General features: G+C 36.0%; 1 protein-coding gene across 1 annotated transcript in view; it reads right to left on the bottom strand.

Annotated features, from left to right (window-relative positions):
- LOC150106121 (uncharacterized) overlaps positions 1-25,243 on the bottom strand; it is a 106,436-nt gene that overhangs the window by 33,362 nt on the left and 47,831 nt on the right. The window contains exons 4-8 of the mRNA XM_090393867.1: positions 15,611-15,769; positions 15,313-15,471; positions 12,202-12,357; positions 11,931-12,089; positions 11,608-11,763 (exon numbers count right to left, since the gene is read on the bottom strand). Coding sequence (XP_090249993.1) covers positions 11,608-11,763; positions 11,931-12,089; positions 12,202-12,357; positions 15,313-15,471; positions 15,611-15,769 — 789 coding nt within the window. The remainder of the gene's footprint in view (positions 1-11,607; positions 11,764-11,930; positions 12,090-12,201; positions 12,358-15,312; positions 15,472-15,610; positions 15,770-25,243) is intronic.

Genomic DNA, 25,243 nt, shown 5'->3' with positions numbered 1-25,243 from the left:
AAGGGTCAAAGCTGTATAACTGAGAGGAGACCTCCACATAGCCTTTAAAGGAATGCGGAGAACCGACCAGGGCTTTTGACCTAATGTCCAATCCTCACCTTCTCGTGGTGCACCCTGTTGGGTATCTACTTTGATACTGAACGAACGAGGATGGGCTGGCAATTTGGTATTTAGCCGACCAAATTGTATTCTTATTGGTTATACCAAAATAAAAAAAAATAAATAAAAAGACAAAGACAATGAAAATAGGCAGAATCATTGAAAATGTCAACTGTGTTGTGAATGGAGAACCTGTGGAACAAGTAAAACATTTCAGCTACTTAGGCATGATTTTTACTGAAGATGGTAAATTAAATATAGAAATAGACAACAGAATCAGCAAAGCTGGTATGGTGGGAAGTCAAATGAATAAATTCATATGGAATAAGAGAGAAATTAGTTGGAACAGTAAATTAGCTGTATACAAGACAGTGTTCAAACCAGTTTTAACTTATGGATCTGAGAGCTGGGTCAGAAGTAAAACACTTGACCAAAGACTAGAGACCGCAGATATGAGAGGCCTGAGAAAGATTATAGGCATGAACAGATGGCATCAATGGCAATATCATATTAAAAATGAGGATATTAGGAAAGAACTTGACATTGTCAACATCCAGGAATGCGTTAGCAGAGCTAATCTCAGGTGGTATGGTCACTTAAACAGAATGGGAGAGGAAAGATTAGCAAAACAAGTGTTCTCTGCCAGGTTGGCAGGAAAATGACCCAGAGGCAGACCAAGATATAGGTGGATTGATACGGTACAAAGTGCCTTAGATGATAGAAATATAAGATCTGATAATGTTGGAGTCTTGACAAGTAACAGACTGATTTGGAGGAAAATTGTAGATAGGAAGTTAGTAATGATGTAATTTTTTCATGTAGTACTGTCATATCCTGTATGCCCCTTGAGGGTACATGGCAGGAATTTGATGATGAAAGTTTCTTTGCTACTTGTTCCAAGTTAAACAAAAGCATGTATTTCATTTGCTGGTAGATTTCTCCAGCTATCTCAGTTTAACATTTACTTTTTTTTTCTTTTTTTTGCAATTGAGAGGTATGATAAATATTGTGTGAATAATGGGTTTCCTGTGATGAGTCTTCTGACTCCATGAAGATGGCCTGGTTGACCGAGTGGTTAGCATATCCACTCTTCAGCCAAAAGGCTGCGGGTTCAAATCCTCCCGTGGATATGGATGTTTGTGATTGTCTGTGAAAATACTTGGTGATAGGCAGTAGATGGTGTTGGTGTAGATGATAAGGCTCACTGTAGTTGGTGGAGACAGAGAGTTGTAGAGTAGGTGCCACCCTCGATGAGTCTTTGGACTCCCTGAAGGTGTCACGTAATAATAATAATAATAACACAAGGGAGGAGTGAGTCTGGAAAGTTCTTATAAACACCCAGAACAAAAATGATATTAAAGCAAATGATATAACCACAAGAAAGAAGATATGAGGATATAAGAACATAAATTACCTTCATAACTCTGCTACTAGTATGTTCTTTCTTGTGGTTATATCAGTTGCTTTAATATAATTTTATTTCTATGTGTTTATCAGAACTTTCCACTCTCCCCTCATAATTCTTCAGAACGCTTATTGACTAACCACTGGGTGATATCACCTGCATTCTTTTGTAGTGAAGAATTCAACTTCTCTCTCTCTGATGAGATGTCATTAGAATACCAAAAAAAGAGTAAGAATTGAGAAAATCCATTATGGAGAAATAAAATAAATATACTTTCTGAGAATTGGTCACCTAAACTAATTTCACTAAGATATCTAAAGAGTTAGACTTTAAGCTCATTCAAGGAAGCTAAGGGCACAAGCAGTATGTGTTCACTCACTGATGTGTATGTTTTGCAGTAAAAATTTCTGAAATAAAAATGTCAACATCTGAGAGTGGCTAACTCAGTTGTAGATGGAATGACCTAAGAAATCTGAATGCTTATGTTCAGGTCCACCTAAATAGCCGGTTATCTTTTTACTTGGTTAAAAAGTAAAGCAAAGTATTTATCGTATCTCTATTGATACAGGCTCATCATAGAAGACCACTGTTCACAAAATACTTTTCATAACTCTTTTTGAACTTATTAACTAACAAAGCATTCACAACCACCTCCAGTAATCCATTCATCATAATCAAAGAACAAAATCCAGTTCTAAGATCATTACTAACCACTCGCACAATTCCAGAGGTGAATTCTTGATCTCTCTCCCTTCCAGCAATGTACTGAAAACAGTTTTAGATGTCAATTTTATAAAACCCTTTAATAATTTAATGTTTATCATATTCTTTCTTTGTCTGCAGACTTTCAATCAATGTTTCATAGGAAGTATTCTATAGACCTGCTACAATTTTGATCAATCACCTCTGATCCTCTCCACCACTTCCTTTTCCGTCATGGAATCCAAGCGAACAGATCTGCATCATAGTCCAGACGTGGTGTTATTTAAACCTTATAAATGGAACTAATGATACTATCCTGCTTTTCGGTGTATTCAACACCCGTGCAATCTGATGTGATGTTTTAACCACCTTTGCAATATGCCCTCTAAACTTCAATTCCCTGTCCACTAATCCATAGTCTCTCAATTCCTGCAGTTCAGTTCCATCAATGTGTAGCACACAGCTTCTGATCTCTTCACACAGAGCACATGACCTAACACTTGAACACATTAAAATGGTGACCATTATCCTTTGCTGATATGCCAGCCAATTGTCATCCTGCAGGATCTCTTCATCATTATTAACTATTACTCTGCTTAGCTTTTCATCATTGGTAAACAACTGATATTTCTCTTCAAATTATTTCCTATATCACTGATGTTCAAACTAAACAGCAGTGGACAAAGTACAGGTAACCCTCGTATAATGTGGGTACTTATACAACACAGTTTTCGATATAACGCGACCCTTTATCTTTTCATATATTTTCTCACTGTGAAACTTAAAAATCAAATTTTATCTTCGTTAAATTTGCGCCTGCCCATATCACACATGTAATTATAAGTAGCAAATTTATATTAGGGGAAATACCCTTTAGCATGCCTGTATAAAGTGTTTATTGTTGAAAATTGTCTTCGTTTTCTGCCAGGTAAGCTCATTAAAAAATCATGAGTGTGTTAATCTCAAGCTGAGCACTTATTTTCTGGTGAGTTACATACAATATGTAATGCTTTTTTTCTGTAGAAATTTTATTTTTATAGTAATGGCCACTTAGAGATCGCTTTTGCGATATGGTTGAAAATGAAATTAGTGAATTAATTGATGGGGAAATAGATTTAAATTAGGAGGAACTGGTACAATTATTACATGACGTCAAACCAAATGGCGAGGAAAGTTCTGCCGAAGATTCTGATTGTGATCAATCTGTTAAAGAATTCATTTTAAAGAAATTAGCAGAAGGATTGGACTTGACAAGAAAGTTAGGAAGTTATTTTACAGATAATGATCCCTCAACGGAGTGCTCTGGAAAATTCACGAGACAACTGGATATTTGTTTAGCTCCATATTATGAACATAATAAACAAAAATGCAGCATAGTGGTTAATAAGACCATTAATAAAACCAGCCAAAGTGTACAATTGTCATTGTACACTTTGGCTGGTTTAGTTATTAAGAATCAGTAAACCAGCCAAAGTGTGCAATGAGAATTATACAAATGATGTTCAAGAGATTTCAAGTGATGACGAGGTCCAGCCACTCGTAAATAAAGAACATCTACAAAATGTTCGTTTTGAAGACAATGACGACAATTAAAATATGCACTTTATTTTATTTTGCCTAAAACATTTGCATTATGTGCAATGAAATTTACATACAATTTGTAATTTTTATAAGTTTTAAACTATGTATTTGTTTCGTAGTTTATATGTTTTCTTAACTTACATGAATTACCTGAATAAATAAAAATATTTTTTTGTTGGATATGTCATTGTTGTTTATATAATTAAAAAAAAAAAAAAAAACCATCCGAACATAAACCTACTTTTTCTATGTGATCTGAGTCTCGCATAGCACGATTTATATAATGCGCCATTTTTGTGGAACCTAACATCTGCATTATACGAGGGTTACCTGTACTGAACTCTGTGGTACACCACTAGTCAGTTACCTATCTACTTCTGGACTCAACTCTCCCATAAATTAATCTATGTCCAACAGCCACTCTCTAACAAAATTAAGTTTTGTATCATCTCCATTTGCTCCAATTTATGCAACAAAATTCCATGTAGTATTTATCAAATCAAATGCCTTTGCAAAGTTCAGTAAGATGTTATCCAGTAAGTTTGATGTTGAGAGTTTGCAGGATGATTTAAATAAGCTGGAAAAAGGTAATGGATGTCAGTTCAATGTGGAAAAGTTATGCATTTTGGGATTAAAAGATTGCCAGCTGTGTACTACATTGATGGAACGGTACTCCAAGAGATTGGTGAGGCTAGGGACATAAGGTGGTTGGTGGATAGGGAGATGAAGTTCAGGAGACACATTGCTAAGTTGTCCAAGATTGCACATAGGATTCTTGGTTATTGAGGAACACACTAACATCCAGAAATAAAGAGGTTATTCCCCTTTATAAAGCATGCTCAGGTCTGGTCACCTAAATTCCTTGGAGATGAGGAGGTTGTGGAGAGAGTTCAGAGGAGAGTGACTAAGTTGAGTGATGTAAAAAATGCTCCCTAAATTGATAGATTGAGAGCAGGCGGAGAAGAGGGGATATAATAGAAACATTTAAATTACTAAAATGTTTTATAAGATTGACGCAGGGGAAATGTTTCAGCTATGTGAAAGTGATGGAAGAACAAGAGGTCATCCCTGGAAATTAAGGAAAAGTGCGGTTAACATGGGTGTGAGAACGATTTTTTTCACCTGGAGGGTGGTGAACGAGTGGAATGCATTTGCCCAACTCAGTTGTGAGCTCTTCGTCTATAAATGAATTCAAGAAGAGATATGATGGATATTGGTTTGATAGTTTGAGTCTACTGACTCCATGGAGATACCCGTAATAATAATAATAGATAACTGAGTAGCCATTTGAGCATCCAACTCAAATGCCACTTTATTATAAAAAAGTAAGCAAATTCTTATTCACAAAACTATGCCTCTCAAAGTATCATATTCTTGTCCACATATTCATGAATTCTGTTTTTTTACCCTCTTCTCCTGAGATGATTTGCCTGTAATTTGCTACTACTGTCTTGGATCCTCTTTTATGCAGTGAAACTGTTTTGCCTTCTTTCCACTCACTAGGTGCCTTTCAGAACCAAGACTTAAATTAAACAGCTTTTATCAGAAAAGCTGCCAATTCCATTGCACATTCTTGTATAATGGAGCTTCTGAAGCTCAGTCAGTACAGATGAAACCCCTTGATCTGAAAGACCTGGGTTCAATTCCCGTCGATAACCCTTTATCTGGTCTATTTTGATTAAAGGTGAATTAGCTGGTCTCATATGGAGATAGAGGGTTTTTTCCACCTGGAAACTCTGTTTTTTTTTGTCCCTCAGAACAGGCAAACTGGTCCGTGAACACCCACAGATCTACAGTCAAAAATACATACTTAAAAAATCCCTCATCGGAGGGCTCAACCGGTCCTAAGGGATGGATGAGGAAAATTGGGGGAATCATGACAACAACAACAACACAACATTCTTGTATATGAGTCCTTGTATTATACAAGGACTTTTGTTGTTGTTATTTTTTTTTTTTATCTAACTCCCATCCATGAAATATTATAGATCTATAGAACATTATTACTGCGAGAAGGATAAGGATTGTGTTTTTCTTTTTATTAATTTTTATATGTTTATTTATTACACAGTACAGTGCTCTAGAGACCAAACATGGAACTTTTTCAAGCCACATCAGGCCTCTAATAAGAAGAGTGGTGGTCTTGCACTCGGCAATGAAATTCATCTTTCACCTAACATCAAACACCCATGCCAAGATTCAAATCTGCAGCCTGTTGACTGGAGAAAAGATACACTAACCACTAGGCCATTCAAAACCTATATAATCACATTAGTCAATGTCACATCTGGTACTTTTTTATATCTGATCCACACACAATATGTCACAAGACCTATAGCAGATGAGTGCTGTATGTGGGCAAGAGGATAACAAGAAAGAAGGAACCTGTTCACATTTTGCTTGAACAGCTGAGGATTGTAATCTTTGGGGAAGGCAAAGTGGGGATGACTTTTCCAAAGGACAGAAGTAGTTGGAATGAAGAAGGCAGTGAAGTTGGTTTGAGAAGTTTCAAAATGGACTGTAAAAGGGTGTTGGTTAACAGTGGCTCCTGTTTTAATGATTTTAGAGGAGAGTTGAGGAATAATAGGCCAATTCAGCAAAGCACACTGTCAATGAATGTATCTGTAGAAGAGTCACAAGGCAGAAACTGAATGCCTGTGTGAGAGAGAGGGATTGAAGTAGATAAGTGAGAGAAAGATCATTAACTAACTGGATTGTCCTCTTCTGGCTAAAATCGATCAATCTCAGGAAGGATTTTGGTGCACCACAACCCCCAAATATGGGAGCAACATTCCAAGGCTGGACGGATTTAGGATTGGTATAGACTTAGCAGCTGTGAAAGTGTGAAGTAATGTTTTGTGTGAACATCAAGTTTTTTTGATGGCTGCAGAAACAAAAGTTGAAATGTGTTTGTCCAGGAGAAGTCTGATTATTGAAAATAAGGGGAAGGGCTGAGAACTCTTTCTTGGGTAAAGATCAGGAAAATATATAACATTGAAGTCTACAAGGTTGTCCCTGCCCCCACTGGGATATACCTAAGAGAGCAGAGTTCAGACCACTGGTCGTGGTGGATCTTGAGGATTCTAATGCTTTAGCACTAGAAGGTATGTCAAATGAAAAAGAGCAATAAAGTATATTCTATTCCTCTTTTTGTGAAAGTTTGTGGAGCAGATTGTTAGATCCTGAATGAAGGAATCTTGCAAAGAAATCATTCATTCAGAATCCAACATATTAAACTTACTAAAAAAGAGAAATACCTGCACATCAGCTGAAATTAAAAGTGAAACTTCTTCACTTTATGTAAAAAATTTGCAATTTTTATTTCATGTACCTAGTATTGTCTCCAATATATTTAATCTATTGTGATCATATTAAGATTTTATTAGAGTATGTCTTAAAAGAGGGATAATCTGATTTAATTTAAGCCTCACTTAAGCTGTGTAAAAATAACTGTGAGTCACCAGATAGTTACTAAATAATAATTCTTGGAAGGTATAAAACTACATATGTACAGCGTAATGCTGGCGGCAGTAGCTTAAGCGGAACGTATATTGATATGAATTCTGGGAATACAAGAGCATAACATCGTCAGGAAAAAGCAAAGGATGAACCCAAGGGCTCATCCGTTGCTTTTTTTCCGTTTATCCGTTGAAAAGATATAGGTCGTGTGCAAAGGGGACGCTGTAACGAAGAATATAAGGGACGAGTGCTGTATCGCGGGGGGGTCTCTCTTATACTATCGTTTTCCTGCTTGGTGGTTCGGAAGTTGGCGGGTAGTTCGTGTAAAGGGGGGGGGTGAAATGTCTGTGCTAAGATAAGATGTTGGACAACAGGCTTTCTGGAGATTGGAGTAGGATTCTACGCAGAGCTGAAGGTAAAATTTCCAGTCCTAGCAGAATCAAGCTGTCACTGAAAAGTCCCATCGAAATGTTCCTGAAACACAGAGATTGAGTCCGTTTTCGGCAGAAATAATGAAGATAGCGTAACCCCTACATTAGCATATGGACAGCCAATAGACAAGAAGTAACCAGACGTACACGTGGTGCTGAAAGACACGGAAAAAGTTCGGTAAGGTAAAATTACTCTATTTTGTGCATAAAATTCATTAGAAGAGAGAAGATTGTTTGCGAATGTAAAATTAAGAACAGTACTCTAAAGAACTTTGTGGACAGTCTCGAAAATAGAAAGTTAACCTCCTTTGAGAGTAAGAAGAATTGTTTAGAAGAGATCTTTTGTATTGTAGGTGATAGGATTAACTTAATGAGATCAGAATTGTGGATTTTAGTAACTGAGTAGCATTAGAATGTCTGTTTATATTATTTTATGAATAACATTACAGAAAGGAATTTAGCTTAACTTCATATCATTTGCTATCTATCCCAATATGCAGTTACTGTGTTTCGCATGCTTTATGACCTTTGATTTAATTTAGAATGTGTTAACCTCTTAACTCGAGTTTTATTTAGTATTGAGCGTATGAATTTTTTGTATTCTGTTTAGATATTCCAATAAACATGTCACATTTACCTGAACCTGAGTCATGTCTGATTACGATTCCAAACTACCACTTATAAAAATAGAACCTATTTTGGTGGGAAGAAATTAGTAAGAGTATATAATTATAGATTTAGGTCACGACTGCAGTCTGAATCAGCATTAAAGTAAAGTATTGTGTAAGAAAGGCTCAGAATCTAGTATTGTCTCCCTGAGTAGGAATTCTTTTCTACTATAGGATACTGGCTGGTGCAGCATAATATAAATTTGCCAGTATCCGAAGAGGAAACAATCCTAGATATAAGTAACATAAGATATAACAAAAGAAGATAAAATTATTATATAACAATGGCACACTGGTAGGATGTGATTAGGACCCCTAAAATTTAAGGGTAATAGGGAATAATCACTATAAGTTGGTCTTGGATTCGTATAAGGCAATCAGGCATTTGTTGGAATAACAAAGAATGTGAAAAGAGGTAAATAATTAAGTTTGTTAGATGAATGCAGGTATGTCTCAACAGTCGAGCTCAGATTTAGATGACTCTGAATTCTTTAGAACGATAAATCCTCAACAGGTTTTTCCTCAGTTTTCGGGGGAGGAGTCTGATGACATTCTGACATTTTTTGAGTATATAGAAGAACTAAGAAAAATTGGTAGATGGAGTGAGCTCCAACTGCTAATTCTGCTCCGTAGTAAGCTTATTGGGAAGGCAAAGACATTCTTTTAAGACAGGGGAGGTATAAAAGTAACTAGAGATTACTACAAGTTTAAGGAGGTCCTGATATCCCAGTTTTCTAAAGTAAGGAATCCAAATTTATGGAAACTCTGGAAGATGGTGCAGAAAGACAAAGAAAGCACATCAGACTACTACACTTAGCCTTTAGTTTAAGGAATTTCAGTTTAACTTCATATCATTTGCTATCTATCCCAATATGCAGTTATTGTGATTCGCATGCTTTATGACCTTTAATTAATTTAGAATATGTCAACCTCTTAACTCGAGTTTCATTTAGTATTGAGTCATAACTGAGCGTATGAATTTTGTATTCTGTTTAGATATTCCAATAAACGTCATATTTACCTAAACCTGAGTCATGCCTGATTACGATTCCAAACTACCACTTATAAAAATAGAACCTATTTTGGAGGGAAGAAATTAGAAAGAGTATATAATTATATACTCTCGTAGAAATGGTTGTAGAAATACATTGGGCACAACAACAAGTATCTATCTATATACATATATTAACATCATGTACATTCCAGCCAGTTGGTATGAAATGGTTTCTAATACTAGCTGAAGATTGGCTAGAGTCCTGACTTATGCTGGATCTTATATATTAGGTAGGCTGAATGTGTGCCATCCAGATGCTTGGAATTTTCATGCCATCTTTGTTGTTGATATTTGGGTGGTTTATCAGGATTTCGCAGGCTTCCTTAAATTTCCTTTTGTACCAGGTTTTTGTGTGGTGTAATGAGCAGGTGCGTTTCCAGTTGATTTGGTGTAAGGTGTTGAGTGCGTGGTCTGAGAGGCCTGCTTCACCATAATGGTTATATTTAACGTGTTCTTTCTTGCGTATAGGGATTGTCTGTCCTGTTTCACCAATGTATGGTAAGTTACAGGTGCAGCAGATGCAATAGACTCCAGGATGTGCTAATGGGAGGAGAGGATCCTTAGAGGAGTTGAATATGGTTTTAAGTTTAGTGGGTGGTTTAAAGGTGGCATTGAGGTTATAATGTTGTAGGATTCTGTTGATTTTTTCCAATAACCCTTTAATGTATGGGATGGCTATGGTTTTACTGTAATCTAGATTCGTTTTTGTTGTTGTTTCATGGAGTATTTTATTAATAGTATTTTTGTTATAGCCATTATTTATGAATGTGTCGCTAATGATTTTTAGTTCTTGTTTCAGGGCTTGCTGGTTAGAACAAATTGTTGTAGCTCTGTTTTTAAGGGTGTTAATGACTCCATAATTTTGTGATGGGTGGTGGTATGAATTAGCATGATGTATTGGCCAGTGTGTGTCGGTTTTCGGTAGACCGTGAAGGATAGACTGCTTGAAGGAAGACGTGTGACTAGTGTGTCTAGGAACGGGAGCGAATTTTGGTTTTCAATTTCGATGGTAAATTGTATGCGTTCGTGTAATAACACGAACGCATACAATTCAGGTGGCTAAGGAATGTGTTTAGCATTTGTTGCCTGTGTGGTCGGTTTTTTTTTTTCTTTTTTCACCAGAGGTCAGGCCAACAATTGTTGTAGTGGTTGGTCAGTGTCTTTAACAAACCAGTTTGATTATAGTGTAGCTTGTTTTCTGTGTATAGTTGTGTGCTCCAGAAGATGACCTTGACATAAAGGTCGAAAAGTCGAATGTAGATTTTAGTTATATTAAAGTTTTTATTCAAACACGGTAGTTGTCTCCATAATTTTCAAAAATGCAAATGGAGTATGTAATTATAGATTTTGGTCACGACTGCAGTCTGAATCTATACAGCAGCGTTAAAGTAAAGTATTGTGTAAGAACAGCTAAGAGTCTAGTATTGTCTCCCTGAGTAGGAACCTTTTCTACTATAGAATACTGGCTGGCGCAGCATAATAAAAATAAGCCAGTATCCAAAGAGAAAACAGTCTTAGATATAAATAGATGTAACCATATTAAAGGCCCGATATATCTGAAGAAGTAAAATAGTGATAGAAAGATAGAATAGATATATATAAAACAGAATAGCTAGAGATATAGAATTTGCTTTCCTTATAGAATGAACACGTAAGAAGTGACACTATTAGTCAGGGAAATTTTGTAAGTCTTGTAGTTATTGTAGAGAGGTAAATTCATAAAGGAAGTAAATTATTTTAGGAAGAGCAAAGACATAACAATGGGACAGAGAAAAATTTAACAAGATCATTTATGGGGGGGGGGGAATCTGGAAAGTTCTGATAAACACCTAGAACAAAAATGATATAAACCAGAAGAAGAACATAAGTTACTTTCATACTCTGCTACTAGTATATTCTTTCTTGTGGTTATATCAGTTGCTTTAATATCATTTTTGTTCTAGGTGTTTATCAGAACTTTCTTGACCACCTCATATATACAAGAGGAAGATAGTGGGTGATAAGGATGATAATATTACTCTGGGTGATAAAGATGATAATACTACTCTTATCTCTTGATATCTTTTGGGTGGGGAGCTGCTACAATGGAGGGATTACTTGCAGAACATCTGTCATAGATAAGTTGTAAAAAGAAAATTAACCAAAATAACTATCAAACGCACTTGTTAGAACAAAACTAAGGAAGTTCCAAATGGATTCTTGACTCACCTTCATGATACCCCCTTTAAGAGTTTCATCACACTGAGAACAGTGAACCTCTCGCTCAGGACACCTTTCATTAAGATGCTCATCCAGTTTGTGTTGGCTGACTTCAGATTCACACTGTGGACATTTAACCTTCTTACGGCAATTACGTTCATGATTCTGTGAAGAAAATATATATATATATATATATATGAATATAGTAGTAGTAGTCAGAAATAGATGAGTCAGCTCTTAATTATAATGACAATTTTCTCTTAGCTAACGTTATGAGATAGTGGTATTAAGAAGAAACAGAAAACAACTGGTAAAAGATACAATGACCTTACTCGAAATTCTTTTCTTTGTAGTTTTTTCCCACATATGGAACACTGAACATAACCTCCAGGACACTTGCTAGCCATGTGTTCACTGACATTCTTTCGCTGGAACCTACGGTTACACTGTGTGCAAGCGACCATGACAAAATCACAGGTTTCTTGGTGTTCCTGCAAATAAATGTAACCAAATAGCAATATGGTTTAATAACAAAAAAGTGTTCCCAAAGAGAACAGGTTTTGTTAACATTTACACTGCTTCTGTTGATATCTATAAACTTACATTCATTTCTTTCCTCACACAAAACTGGTTGCAGTATTGGCATTGGACATCACTCTCAGGACACTCGTTCATGTGTCTGTTGAGGTCTATACGAGGCACTTCAACTTTGCATTGGGAGCAGCAAATTATAACGAGATCACACTGTTGCAGATGTTTCTATAAATAAATAATGACTATTTAATACTTTTGTAAATCTTCAGGTAAAAAATTTTCATAGTTTTATTCAATACACAATATAAACTTCAAAGTAGCTGATATATAATCTCTTAATATCACCCCTTTTCTGCCTATTAACCAGTTTCTGTAACCCAAAAATCTTCAACCTGTTTTCATAAGCTTCATCCCATACACCTACTATCATCTTCATCACTAGCCTCTGGATTCTCTCTTTACCTCCTCCTTATCACCAAGAAACTGTAGTGTCCAGATCTGCATGCAGTAGTCAAGATGGGTTATTATCAAGGCTTAATAAAGAGATACAACACCCCTACTTCTCTCTCTCTGCTCGTTAAAATATTTTTCAGTAACCAAGTGATCTGATAAGCTGCTTTAGCCACTTTTGCTATGTGCCCCACTAAACTTTAACTCCACATTCACTAACACTCCCAAGTCTCTGGAAATACTCTGGCTTCATCAATTTCCTGGAGTACATTTTCACCAATGTGTTATACAGCTGGTAATCGTTTCATCCCAAAATGCATAACCTTAAACTTTGCCACATTAAACTGACATCCAATCTCCTTTGCCTAGTCTGCCAGTCTATACAAATCATCCTTCAAAATTTTAACATCATCTCTATTAACTATTGTTCTACACAATTTTGCATCCTCGGCAAACAATTGAACAGTTCCTTTCAGATCCTTTCCTATATTGTTAATATAGGAGAGGATCTGAAAACAAACTAAACATTTGCAGTCCATGAACAGAACCCTGAAGCCACACCACTAATCTTCTTTTGGATTCTACTCCTGAATACACTACTCTCTGATATCTTTCCATCAACTGCCCTCTTTTCCACCTCACCACCTATATCCATCTTCATGTGCTGCAGGTTACTGATTAAAATTCCACGTGGTGTATCATGTCAAAGGCTTTGGCAAAGTCCAGCACTATAAACCTATTACCTTTATCCATCTCAGCAGTCACTGTATTATAAAACATGACAAATTACCGAAGCAAGACCTACCCTTCACAAAACCATGCAATCTCCCCAATGCAGTAATCCATTTCCATCTATCAATTCCTGTATTTTGCTCTTGAATAACCTCTCCAATACTTTGACAACAACTCCTGATATGCTGATTGGTAAGTAATTTGCTACATCAGTCTTGGAGCTTCATTCATGCAATGGAGCTATTTCCCCCTCTTTTCATCCCCTCAGGACTAACCCCGAGCTGAGATTTAGATTAAACAATATGGTCAAGGGCACTGACAATTCCCTCACTGCTTCACGTAAAATTCGATATATATTGGTGTACCATCCAATCCCACAGCTATTTACATTAAGGTTCTGTAATATGTTATGCACTTCCATTTCATTTACCTCAGTTCATGCATAAGCCTTTGGCTCTATTGTTCCTGCAAAATCACCACCTCGATGATATACTATTGCAAAGTGTTCACTTAGTAATTCTACTATTTCAACTGATTTAGTAACCTCCCTGCCATCAGCATTCACTAAAATCATTTTGCCATATACATTCTTTCTTTTACTTGCAGCGTATCGAAGAACTGTTTGGAAGAACTCTTTAGCCTGCATTACTAACTTCCTTTCATAATCTGCTTTTGCCTTTCTTACCGCTCTAGTTACCCTTTTGGCCTGTGCCTTCTACCGTTAATGTGTCTACAGGTCACTTTCTCCTTAAATTCCCTCCATAATTGTTTATTTTTTTTGCAGCTCCAACTTAATGATTATATTCATCATTTAAATCCCACTTGATTTACTCTCCTGACTCTAGGTGTGCAGTCTGCCATTGCCTCCCTCAAACACTCCTTTACCACTTCCCATGCACTATCCAGCCCTTACAGTTTTACATGCAATGGCACCGATCTAAGCAATCTCCTAAACTTATCATACTTACCAGCCTTGTAATTTCACATATACCCTCATCTTAACTGAAAATTCCACACATTTTGCCACTTCCCAGGTAAAGACCATATGATCACTCTCACCAAATGGTGGCAACGTGGTCATATTCATTATGGACAAATGTCCAGAATACAATTACGAGATCGAGTACTCTCGAACCCCTAGTATATTCCATTATAGTTACCAAGGGATAATCAGGTAATTATCCTTTAGTAACTGCATAAATTCCATTTCCTTCTTCCCATGTGTAGTCTCCTCCTTCCAATCTATGTTCCCATAGTTGAAACCCCCCCATAATAATTATCTATCCTTCACTGATTGACTCTATTTGCCAATACATAATATCTTTATCATCTTTTCCATCTCCTGGTCTATAGCAGCATCTAACTGTATATTTTGTTCTGCTGGCCTCAATCTCACACCAGATAGCATCAAATGTGCTATTTTTACTGGCCTGCAGTTGAACTTTTACTCTCTTTGGTTGCAGTTCATCTGCTATCATCTTCCCTGAGCACACTTTACATTCTATCCCATTAATTATATCATCTTCTGTTAGCCATGTCTCACTAATACCAATAGCCTTTGGCCAGGATGAGCCAAGCAATGCTCTTTGCATTAGTGTACATTAAGTGCAAAAGCCTGTTAGGCCCACTACTATTTGTGATGATTTATACTAACTGTCCTATTCTGGTTTGTTACCAGTGGTACTAACTTAGCCATATTATACACATTCTTACACTCAAACTGCCTCACTGATGTCTGTATACCCACTCAACAACTTCCCCCTCCATAAAAACTCCCAAAACCAAATCCATTCAGATGCAAACCATCCTTCTTGTATAAGTCCCTTTACCTGTCAAACTCAATTATGATTAACTTAAAATTTATTATGAACATTTAAGGGGATGGGGAAAGCAGATGGAGTAAAGTAAGATCATTCAGATATAATCTGTTTAAGCTATAAAAATTAGTTGCAAGAAAGTTGAAAAATTAGTTATGCAAAGCCATAGTTGCAAACTTACTTGAATCTGATATCTAATGAGTTCCTTCTTACAAAAGGAACATTTTGTAGGTCTCAGCTGACACTCTTCAGTCCAATGCTTATCATAATCCCTCCGGATTACACGGATACCACAAACACTACACTCTAGCTGAACAAGCTGACAAGCTTCCTCATGAGCCTGAAAAACAAACAAATATTATATATATATTTCCATCACTGAGAAAGAAACTGAATATGCTTTGCAATGATCAATTCATCTGGGTATCACAAAACACATCATACGCATTACATGCAAAGTATCATTACGGCAAACTCACCTCAATGCATTTCCTTTGGAGTATTTTGCTACATCCTGAACATTTAACTTTAATCTCAGGACAATCATTTGCTAAGTGATCATTCATGTTCTTTCGGAATATTTCTCCACTGCAATGTTTACATTTAATTCTAGCAGCTCCACAAACAGGTTCGTGATTCTATTTGGAAATAAAGGTTCCTGATGAATCTAAGAATTTTTTTCCTCTGTGCTCCTTTTATATGAATACAACTTACATATAATTATTTCAATATTTATTAGCTATTACAATAAGAAAACATTAGAATGCTATATCGATCATGATTAAGAGATTACCTAAAAGACACCGAAATCAGTGAAGATATAGAAGAAAAATGGAAAACTTTAATAAATATAATTAATAAAGCAGTCTCTGAAGTACTTGTAAAGAAAAATAAAATATTAAAAATCTCAAACACAGATATAGAAAATGAAATAAAAGAAAAACAAATGGCATACAAATCACTCCTTCAAAAACATACAAAGGCAACAGAACAAATATACAAAAATAAAAGAAATTAGCTACAACATAGCACACAAAGCTCACCAAGATTCTTGGGATAGATTTATCAATAAAATAGAAGAAATACATAGAAACAAAACATAGCCTACAAAATATTAAGGAAATTAAACAAAAAGAAAGAGATGTGGCACAAATCAACATAATCCATGGATAGAACATAAGAATTTATAGTATGACCCAAATTTAATTAAAGAAAGAAATAATGAAGAAATCAGCACTGATATAGAACCAATCAAATTTGAAAAAAAAAAATAGAACATCAACCAGATTAGATGGCATAAATGCAAAGCTTTGGAAATATGGCAGAGAATATTTACATCACAAATTCTTAAAATTAATAAATAACTGTTAGAGGAAATGTGAGGTTCCACCTGATTGGTTAAAAGCTAAGGTTATATCTATATTTAAGAAAGGAGACAGGGATGATTTGCTGAAATTACAGAGGAATAAAGTGTGACACCTTTTGGCTACATGTATATGAAAATATGACTACTGCATTACTTCAAGTTCAGTATCATCTCTGGGTCTGGCTCCCACTGATGAGACCTCAATAAAGGTCGAAACCAGCCTGGGTAGTGACTCTTCTCATAATGCATAGCATTATACGTGTCCACAGGGAGATGTGTTTTGCATTATGGGATACTAAGGCAAGTGATGTGAAATCATTAGCTTCTTTATACTAGTTGCCCCAGTCCTGAAAATAGTTCAGGTGCAAACTTGTTTGCTTACACTTGGATAAAGGATTAAACCAATTATTATTATAACGGTGTCTCCATGGAGTCAAAAGACTCATCGCGGGAGACCCCACATTGACACACTAACCATTATTTACACAATACCTATCGTACTTTTCCTTAAATTCATTCACAGACAAAGCATTCACAACCAGCTCTGGCAACGCATTCCACCCCTTTACAACCCTCCAAGTAAAAAATCTAGTCCTAACACCCTTGTTAACCACACTCTTACATAATCTCCAGGAATGGCCCCTCATCCTCTCCCTTCCTGCACTGGTCTTAAAAATGTCATCAGTATCAATCCTGTAAAATCCCTTTAATAATTTATATGCTTCTATTGTATCTCCTCTCCTACACCTATCAGCTAGTTTTTGCAGCCCACAGATCTTCAATCTATCCTCGTAGGGAACATCCCACAGACCTGCAACAATCTCTGTAGCTCAACTCTGTATCCTATACACCATTTCTTCATCACCAAGAAATCCAGGTGACCAGATCTGTGCACAAGTCCAAATGCAGTCTTATTAATGCCTTATAAAGTGGAACAATAACTTCCTTATCCCTACTTGTTAGTGTGTTCTTCAATAGCCATGTAATTTGATGTGATATTTTTGCAATCTTTACAATATGCCCTTCAAAATCAAGTTCTCTGTCAACAATAACTCCCAAGTGCCTTGTGTTGTGTTCGACTCTCTTATGTTTTGGGCCCTCTTTTATCTCTTATATGTATATATCACTCTATTCTATCTTTCTCTCAATAAATTCCTATTTATTCTTTTCTCATTTCTTGTTTAATACCATTTACTTTAAACTTCTATCTCACTTAAATTAACTCAGGCCAAATCCCTGACAAAAGTGAAGCTGTTGGTTTGTGAGACAAAGAAAATGCTAATGGCAGATGCCTATTTCTTTGTCTCAGCTGGTTCTAACTCCTTATTCAAATTCAGAGAAATTTATTTTTTCCCTGCGCCACCCTGAATCCTCGATTATACTAAACTTCTTTGACCAAGGAGTTAGAATATAGTCAGCATTCACTCTTATCAACTATATTTTTCCAACTTGCAGTCATGACCTAATATTATCTATTCTCCTGCGTTTTGGGGTTCGCTAAATTTTATGAGCAAGTGCAATAGGTTCTAAGTTCAGGCAATACAACATTCATATTTAAACGAAACATTTAATTTCAAGAACAATACATATAATACACATTATGACACTGAGTCAATCAAACAATCAAAGCTAGGTAGAGAATTAGCACTCATATATAATTATGAGGTGCTTAAGGGTCAAAGCTGTATAACTAAGAGGAGACCTCCACATAGCCTTTAAAGGAATGCGGAGAACAGACCAGGGCTTCTGACCTAATGTCCAATCCTCACCTTCTCGTGGTGCACCCTGTTGGGTATCTACTTGGATACTGAACGAACGAGGATGGGCTGGCAATTTGGGATTTAGCCGAATAAATTGTATTCTTATTGGTTAAACCAAAATAAAAAATGATGGTATAACATGACAAAATTTCATGCCGGCTGGAGTGTCGCCCGGTTAAACAAGGACCCCGTTGTTTTCGCCAGGGAACCAGGGCGAACAGCGAAAAGTCAGCTCCTGGAACAAATCTGAAAACAAACCCCAACTCAACATCACCAGAGTTAAAGATCGGTACTATCAATGTAAGAAGCCTGAATGGCAAAGAAATGGAGCTAGCTGAGGAATTAGATTTGGAGAAAATACCAGATTGACATAATAGGGGTGATTGAAACAAAAAAGACCAAAACTGGTGAGATCTTTCTGAGCAATAAATACAAAATGTTATATTCAGGCAATGACAATCAAGGAAAAGAAGGAGTAGCCATAGTATTCAACACAAAATACGAGGCTAATCTTCTTGAATGGCAGTCAGTCTCAAGTAGAGTAATATGGGCAAATATGAGAATGGGGAACTGGATAATAAGACTTATTTGTGCCTATGGTCCCACAGAAGGTTCTACTAAGGTAGAAGTGGAAGAATTTTTTGACGCTTTAGAAAAAGCAACTGACACAATGAAAAAGGAAAAGTTGGTCCTTGTTGGGGATCTAAATAGCAGAGTAGGAAATGATTGTGAGACATACAAAAATATTTTGGGAAAATTTGGAGAAAATAGCAAAGCTAATAATAATGGCAAATATCTGTTGGATTTCTGCTCAGGACATTTACTGGTTATTACTAACACCATGTTCCAACATAAAAATGTGCACAAATTCACATGGAGAGAAGAGCTAGGAATAAGAAAAGTCTCATTGACTATGTTATTGTTGATAGTGATGTTTTCTCCCTGGTGCAGGACACCAGAGTGTACAGAGGATTTGAAATTGGAAGTGATCACTATTTAGTCTTGAGCAGGATAAAACTGAATTTCATATTGAAAAGAATAACATGTAAGAAAGTTTTAAAGCGAATAAAAGTTGAGCAGCTCTCAGATGTGAACTGTAGACTAAAATACACAAAGATTATTGAAGAAAATTTTTGAAGAAAAACCAAGAGTTTGAGAACAGGAATCAAACCTTGGAGATTCAGTGGCAAGCCTTGAAGAAAACCCTGATTGATTCCACCAGAGAGGCATGTGGTGAGGTTGTCTGCAAGGATAGAAAAATCAGAACTCCATGGTGGACACAGGAAGTTAAAGAGGCAGTGAAGGAAAAGAAGAAAGCATATCAAAAGTTCTTGGCAAATAAGTCAACTTGTGCTCTTAGAGAATACAGAGACAAATGCAAGAATGCTAAACACTGTGTAAAACTAGCTAAACAAAAGTCATGGGAGGACTTTGTCCAGAATATAGAAAATAAATATCAAGAAGGTGGCAAAATATTCTGGAGGTTGTTGAAGAAACTTAGGAATGGAGGAGAGAGTGCTGTAAAAGGAGTTAGAGATGATAAAGGTGACATGAAAACAGGAGAAAAAGATATCCTTGAAGTATGGAGTAATTACTTTGAAAAACTGCTAAATGAAACAAGCAATGATGACAGCACAGTGGTTAAAAACACTAACCAGGCATGCAGTCAGGAATACATATCCATACTTGAAATAGAAAAAGCCATCAAAGGTTTGAAATGTGGAAAAGCAGCAGGAGTAGATGATATTCGACAAGAAATGCTGAAGTATGGTGGTATAAGATTCTTACAGTGGCTGCACTGCATAGTTTAGAAAGCCTGGACAGAGGGACGAATTCCCGATGATTGGAGTAGAGCTCTCATAGTACCCATATATAAAAAGGGAAATAAAACTGAATGTGAGAATTACAGAGGTATTTCCCTACTGAGTGTTCCTGGCAAGATCTATGCAAGTATACTTGAGAAACGGTTGAGAAGAATTGTGGAAGAAAAGCTTGGTGAAGAACAAGCTGGATTCAGGCCAAATAGAGGCTGTCAGGATCAGATCTTCACTTTACGACAAATAGTTGAGAAAGCATGGGAATATAACAAAAATCTGTATTTAAGTTTTGTCGATTTGGAAAAGGCATATGACAAGGTGCCAAGAGAGAAGCTATTCAATATGCTGCAGTTATATGGTGTCAATGAGGCATTATATCAAGCAATACTTAGTTTTTATTTAAGTTGTAAGTCAGCAGTTAGAATTGAAGGAAGTACAGGAAGATGGTTTAATGTTTAATCTGGTGTGAGACAAGGATGTACATTATCCCCTCTGTTATTCATTATCTATATGGATCACATTATGAAGGAAAGTGGTATTAAACATGATATCAAAATTGGAGATGTTAATGTCAGCTCTTTGCTTTATGCAGATGATGTTATACTTCTAAATAAATCTGCTACAAGTCTGCAGGATTCTCTGATTAAATTGAATAACTGTTGTAATAGATATGATATGAAGGTCAGCAATAAAAAGAAAAGACAATGAAAATAGGCAGAATCATTGAAAATGTCAACTGTGTTGTGAGTGGAGAACCTGTGGAACAAGTAAAACATTTCAGCTACTTAGGCACGATTTTTAGTGAAGATGGTAAACTCAATATAGAAATAGATAACAGAATCAGCAAAGCTGGTATGGTGGGAAGTCAATTGAATAAATTCATATGGAATAAGAGAGAAATTAGTCGGAACACTAAATTAGCTGTATACAAGACAGTGTTCAAACCAGTTTTAACTTATGGATCTGAGAGCTGGCTCAGAAGTAAAACACTTGACCAAAGACTAGACACCGCAGATATGAGAGTCCTGAGAAAGATTATACGTGTGAACAGATGGCATCAATGGCAATATCATATTAAAAACGAGGATATTAGGAAAGAACTTGACATTGTCAGCATCCAGGAATGCGTTAGCAGAGCTATCTCAGGTGGTATGGTCGCTTAAATAGAATGGGAGAGAAAAGATTAGCAAAGCAAGTGTTCTCTGCCAGGTTGGCAGGAAAACGACCCAGAGGAAGACCAAGATATAGGTGGATTGATACGGTACAAAGTGCCGTAGATGATAGAAATATAAGATCTGATAATGTTGGAGTCTTGACAAGTAATGATTTGGAGGAAAATTGTAGATAGGAAGTTAGTAATGATGTAATTTTTTCATGTAGTACTATCATATCCTGGACACCCCTTGAGGGTACATGGCAGGAATTTGATGATGATGATATACAATTACTTTATCCTTTCTATAAATCTCAATCTGAGAAACATATTTAATAACATTTAATACACTTAGTCTCGTTGTGCTACTCTAGTTAATCAATTCTATTCTCAATATGAATCAAATTCTATTCTCAATTTTCTCTGACAATCCTATTCAATATATATATATATATATATATATATATAACAGACTTAATGAAGAACTCTAGTAAATCTCTCTCTCAAGGTTAATTCATGAAACAACTTTCTATATCTCTTTCAATTTAACAGTAATTTCTAGATTCTATCTGCCACATAAATTTTACGTACAATATTCTGTTTCATTCTCAGTCTATCAATATACTGTCCTAAGAGTCTCTCATAGCACATTACAATAAAATCTTCCTAATCATTTCCGCTAGATAGAAAAAATAAAATTTTGCACCTTACCAATTGCCGGCATGTTACTTTGGCCGCTTCCTTATCTCGTCGGATATCTGCCTTCTACGACTACTTTACTTCACACTTTCTCAGGATGTTCACTACGGATTCCCTCTCTACTTCATAGTTGGATGTTTTCTGTAGTCTTCCACAAACATAGTCTGCTGGGCTAGTTTCCCACTGGCAGGCTTCCTTGTCGTTCTTCCAATATCTCCTTGAACAAAGGAAAACCACGTGGAGGCTCCACACCAGCCGGACCTACGAGGGCACAGGAACACCGCAGCAGGAAAACGTCTAAAAAGCCTCGTCTCCAGCGTTACATGCACTTTTAAACGCCACGCCACTCTTTTCTCTTTCGTCATCTTTCTTCACGTTATAACGTCACTTAGCGCTGCACGTGGAATCCTCTCGTAACTTACGGAGTGTAGCGGTGGAGGGGGGGGCACCGTACTTACTAACGGACATGCCTATACATTGTATCACATGTTTCTGAAGTCGGCCATTTCGCAATTTTGAATATTATTTCTCTCCCAGCAATTGTCAGGTACTTACATAGTATTTGAGACTAAGCAGCCATACATAATAAAATTTCACAATACAATATAATATAAAAGACATAAAACTAAATTAAGATTGCTATACAAGTGCTTATTCATTTCTGAAAAGATCATTACTTGATCCGAGAGAGTGAGAGCTATGTTAAGTCCGAGTGAAACTTAATTTTCTTTAATATTTTGTTTCACTACGACTTAACACTTGTCAACTTCTTGCAGTTCAGTTCCATTAATATAGTAAACAGCATGTGATCTCATCCTACCAAAGTGCATCACCTTACACTTAGCCACGTTAAACTGACAGCCATTTACCTTAGTCCAGATCATCAGCCTATTTAAGCATCTTGCAAGATATCTAATAATCTGAATTGACTATCGCTCTTCCTAATTTTGCATCATCAGCAAACAAGTGTATATTTCCTTTCAAAGTATTCCCAATATCATTGATGTACAAATTAAACAATAGAGGACCAAGCACTTCCAAACCACTCTTTGATATCTATCCACCAGCCCTCCTCTAATCCAAATCACCAGATTCGGATCCATATCCATTTGCTCTAATTAATGCAACAGAGTTTCATGTGGAATCTTGTCAAATGCCTTTGCAAAGTCCAGCAGTATCACTGAGTAAGGATTTCCTTTATCCAACTCTACTGTTACTCTATTATAGAAAACGTAAGCAAGTTACTGAGGCAAGACCTACCCATCACAAAACCATGTTGCCCTTATAAAGTATCATATTGCTGTCCACCCAGTCCTGAATTCTAATTTTTAACAATTTCTCCAAAACCTTAACCACCACTCCAGATATACTGATTGGTCTATAATTTGCAACCTCAGTCTTAGAGCCTCCCTTGTGCAGTGGAATTATTTCCCCCTCTTTCCACTCTACTGGTACTTGGCCAGAACTGAGGCTTAAATTAAACAGTCTGGTTAGAGGAGGTGCTAATTCTCTTGCACATTCTTGTAACACATGGACTGATATGCCATCTAACCCAATGGCAGTGTTAGCATTAAGGTTCTGTAATATATTAAGCACCTCTATTTTGTCTATCTCTAGACTCTCATCAGTCAATGACACATTAGACACTGCACTATCACAACCAAGATGATACACTTTTGCAAAATGATCACTAAGCAACTCAACTATTTGATTTGCTTCTGTAATTTCCCTACCATCAACACTTTTTAAAGTAATCTTTCTGTGGTTATTCTTCCTTTTACTTGCCACATAGCGAAAGAACTCCTTAGGATTTCTTTTGGATTCATCAGCTAGCTTCCTCTCATAATTAGCTTTGGCTTTCCTTACCATACAGGTTACCCTCTTTGCCTGTAACTCATACTGCTTATGGGAACACTCATCACCTTTTTCTTTATACTTTCTCCACAACCTTTTCTTTATCTGCAACTCCTGCTTAATAATATTATTCATCCATCTTACTCCTACTTGATTTCTCTTTCTGACTCTGGGAATACAGTCTGATACAGCTTTCTTTAAATACTCCTTGACAATCTCCCATGCACCATCAACATCTCTTCCCTTCAAATTCTCATGTCATAGCACTGCTGAAAGCTGACTTCTTAGCTTGTAATAATCACCAGCCTTGTAATTCCACATATATCCCTTCTTAACAGAATATTCAGCACATCTTACAATTCATGTCAAGACCACATGATTGCTTTTCCCAAGTGGAGACAGTGTAACTAAATTACTTATTGATATGTTCTCCGATGTTACGACCAGATCTAACACTCTAGAATCTCTTGTCCTTTCCATTACATGCTATCTTAGGTAGTTATCTCTTAACAACTGTATAAACTCCATTTCCTTTGTTCCTTGTGACCATTTCTTCTCCCAATCTATGTCCCCAAAGTTAAAATTCCCCATAATAATTACTCGACCTTCACTCATCGTGCTAATTTGCCAATACATATTATCTACATTTTCCCTTATACCCCTTGGATTATAGCAGTGGTGTTCAACCATTTTTACTACACAAGCTACTTTTCTATAAACAGTTATTTGATGATCTACTCTCTTATACAGATCATGTTACCCCAACCTGATAACGCACAAATAAACAACTGAAAACTTTATTTGTGTATTTAAAAATTTATTTATCACTTTTAATTATTTTAAGACAACAAAAAAAAATAAAAAATAAAAAATAATAAAAAAAAATACTGGAATAAAATATTTATTTCTCTATTTTGGAAAACCAAAGTTAGAAAAAACCACAGATTGATTACAAACTCACAAGTTACAGGAAATGAAATGATGGGTGATTAAAAAAAAAAAAAAAAAAAAAAAAAAATTCATGTGAAATTTGGCATTGTTTGGACCTTGCAATATTTTCATAGTCAAGCTGATATGAAGAAGTGGCCAATCGCAGACAATCATCCAAATGATCATTTGTAATTTGATTTCTTAAGTGATTTTTTATAATGGTCATATTTGAAAAAGCGGATTCTGACAATTATGTCGATCCAAAACACGACAGAATTTTTCGTGCAAGATAAGTTAATATTGGGAATTTTTCATGTACATACTTCCAAATGACTTCATTGTTTATTGATTTTAAATGTAAACTATTTTGAATGTTTATTATCTCAAGTTCTACTTCAGCTTGGTTTATATCAAACAGTCCACTAATTTTATTTGAAATTTCTGTGATGTTCAAGTTTTCTGAAACGGATTATTGATAAAAGATACAATCATTTCAGTTTTATTAAAATCTTTAAATATTGAATTTATTTCTT

Source organism: Typopeltis vanoorti, chromosome 6 (assembly GCF_054136105.1).
Source record: "Typopeltis vanoorti isolate ZY-2024b chromosome 6, IOZ_Tvanoo_1.0, whole genome shotgun sequence".
In the NCBI taxonomy this organism is placed as follows: domain Eukaryota; kingdom Metazoa; phylum Arthropoda; class Arachnida; order Uropygi; family Thelyphonidae; genus Typopeltis; species Typopeltis vanoorti.
This window is presented reverse-complemented; position numbering and strand designations above follow the sequence as displayed.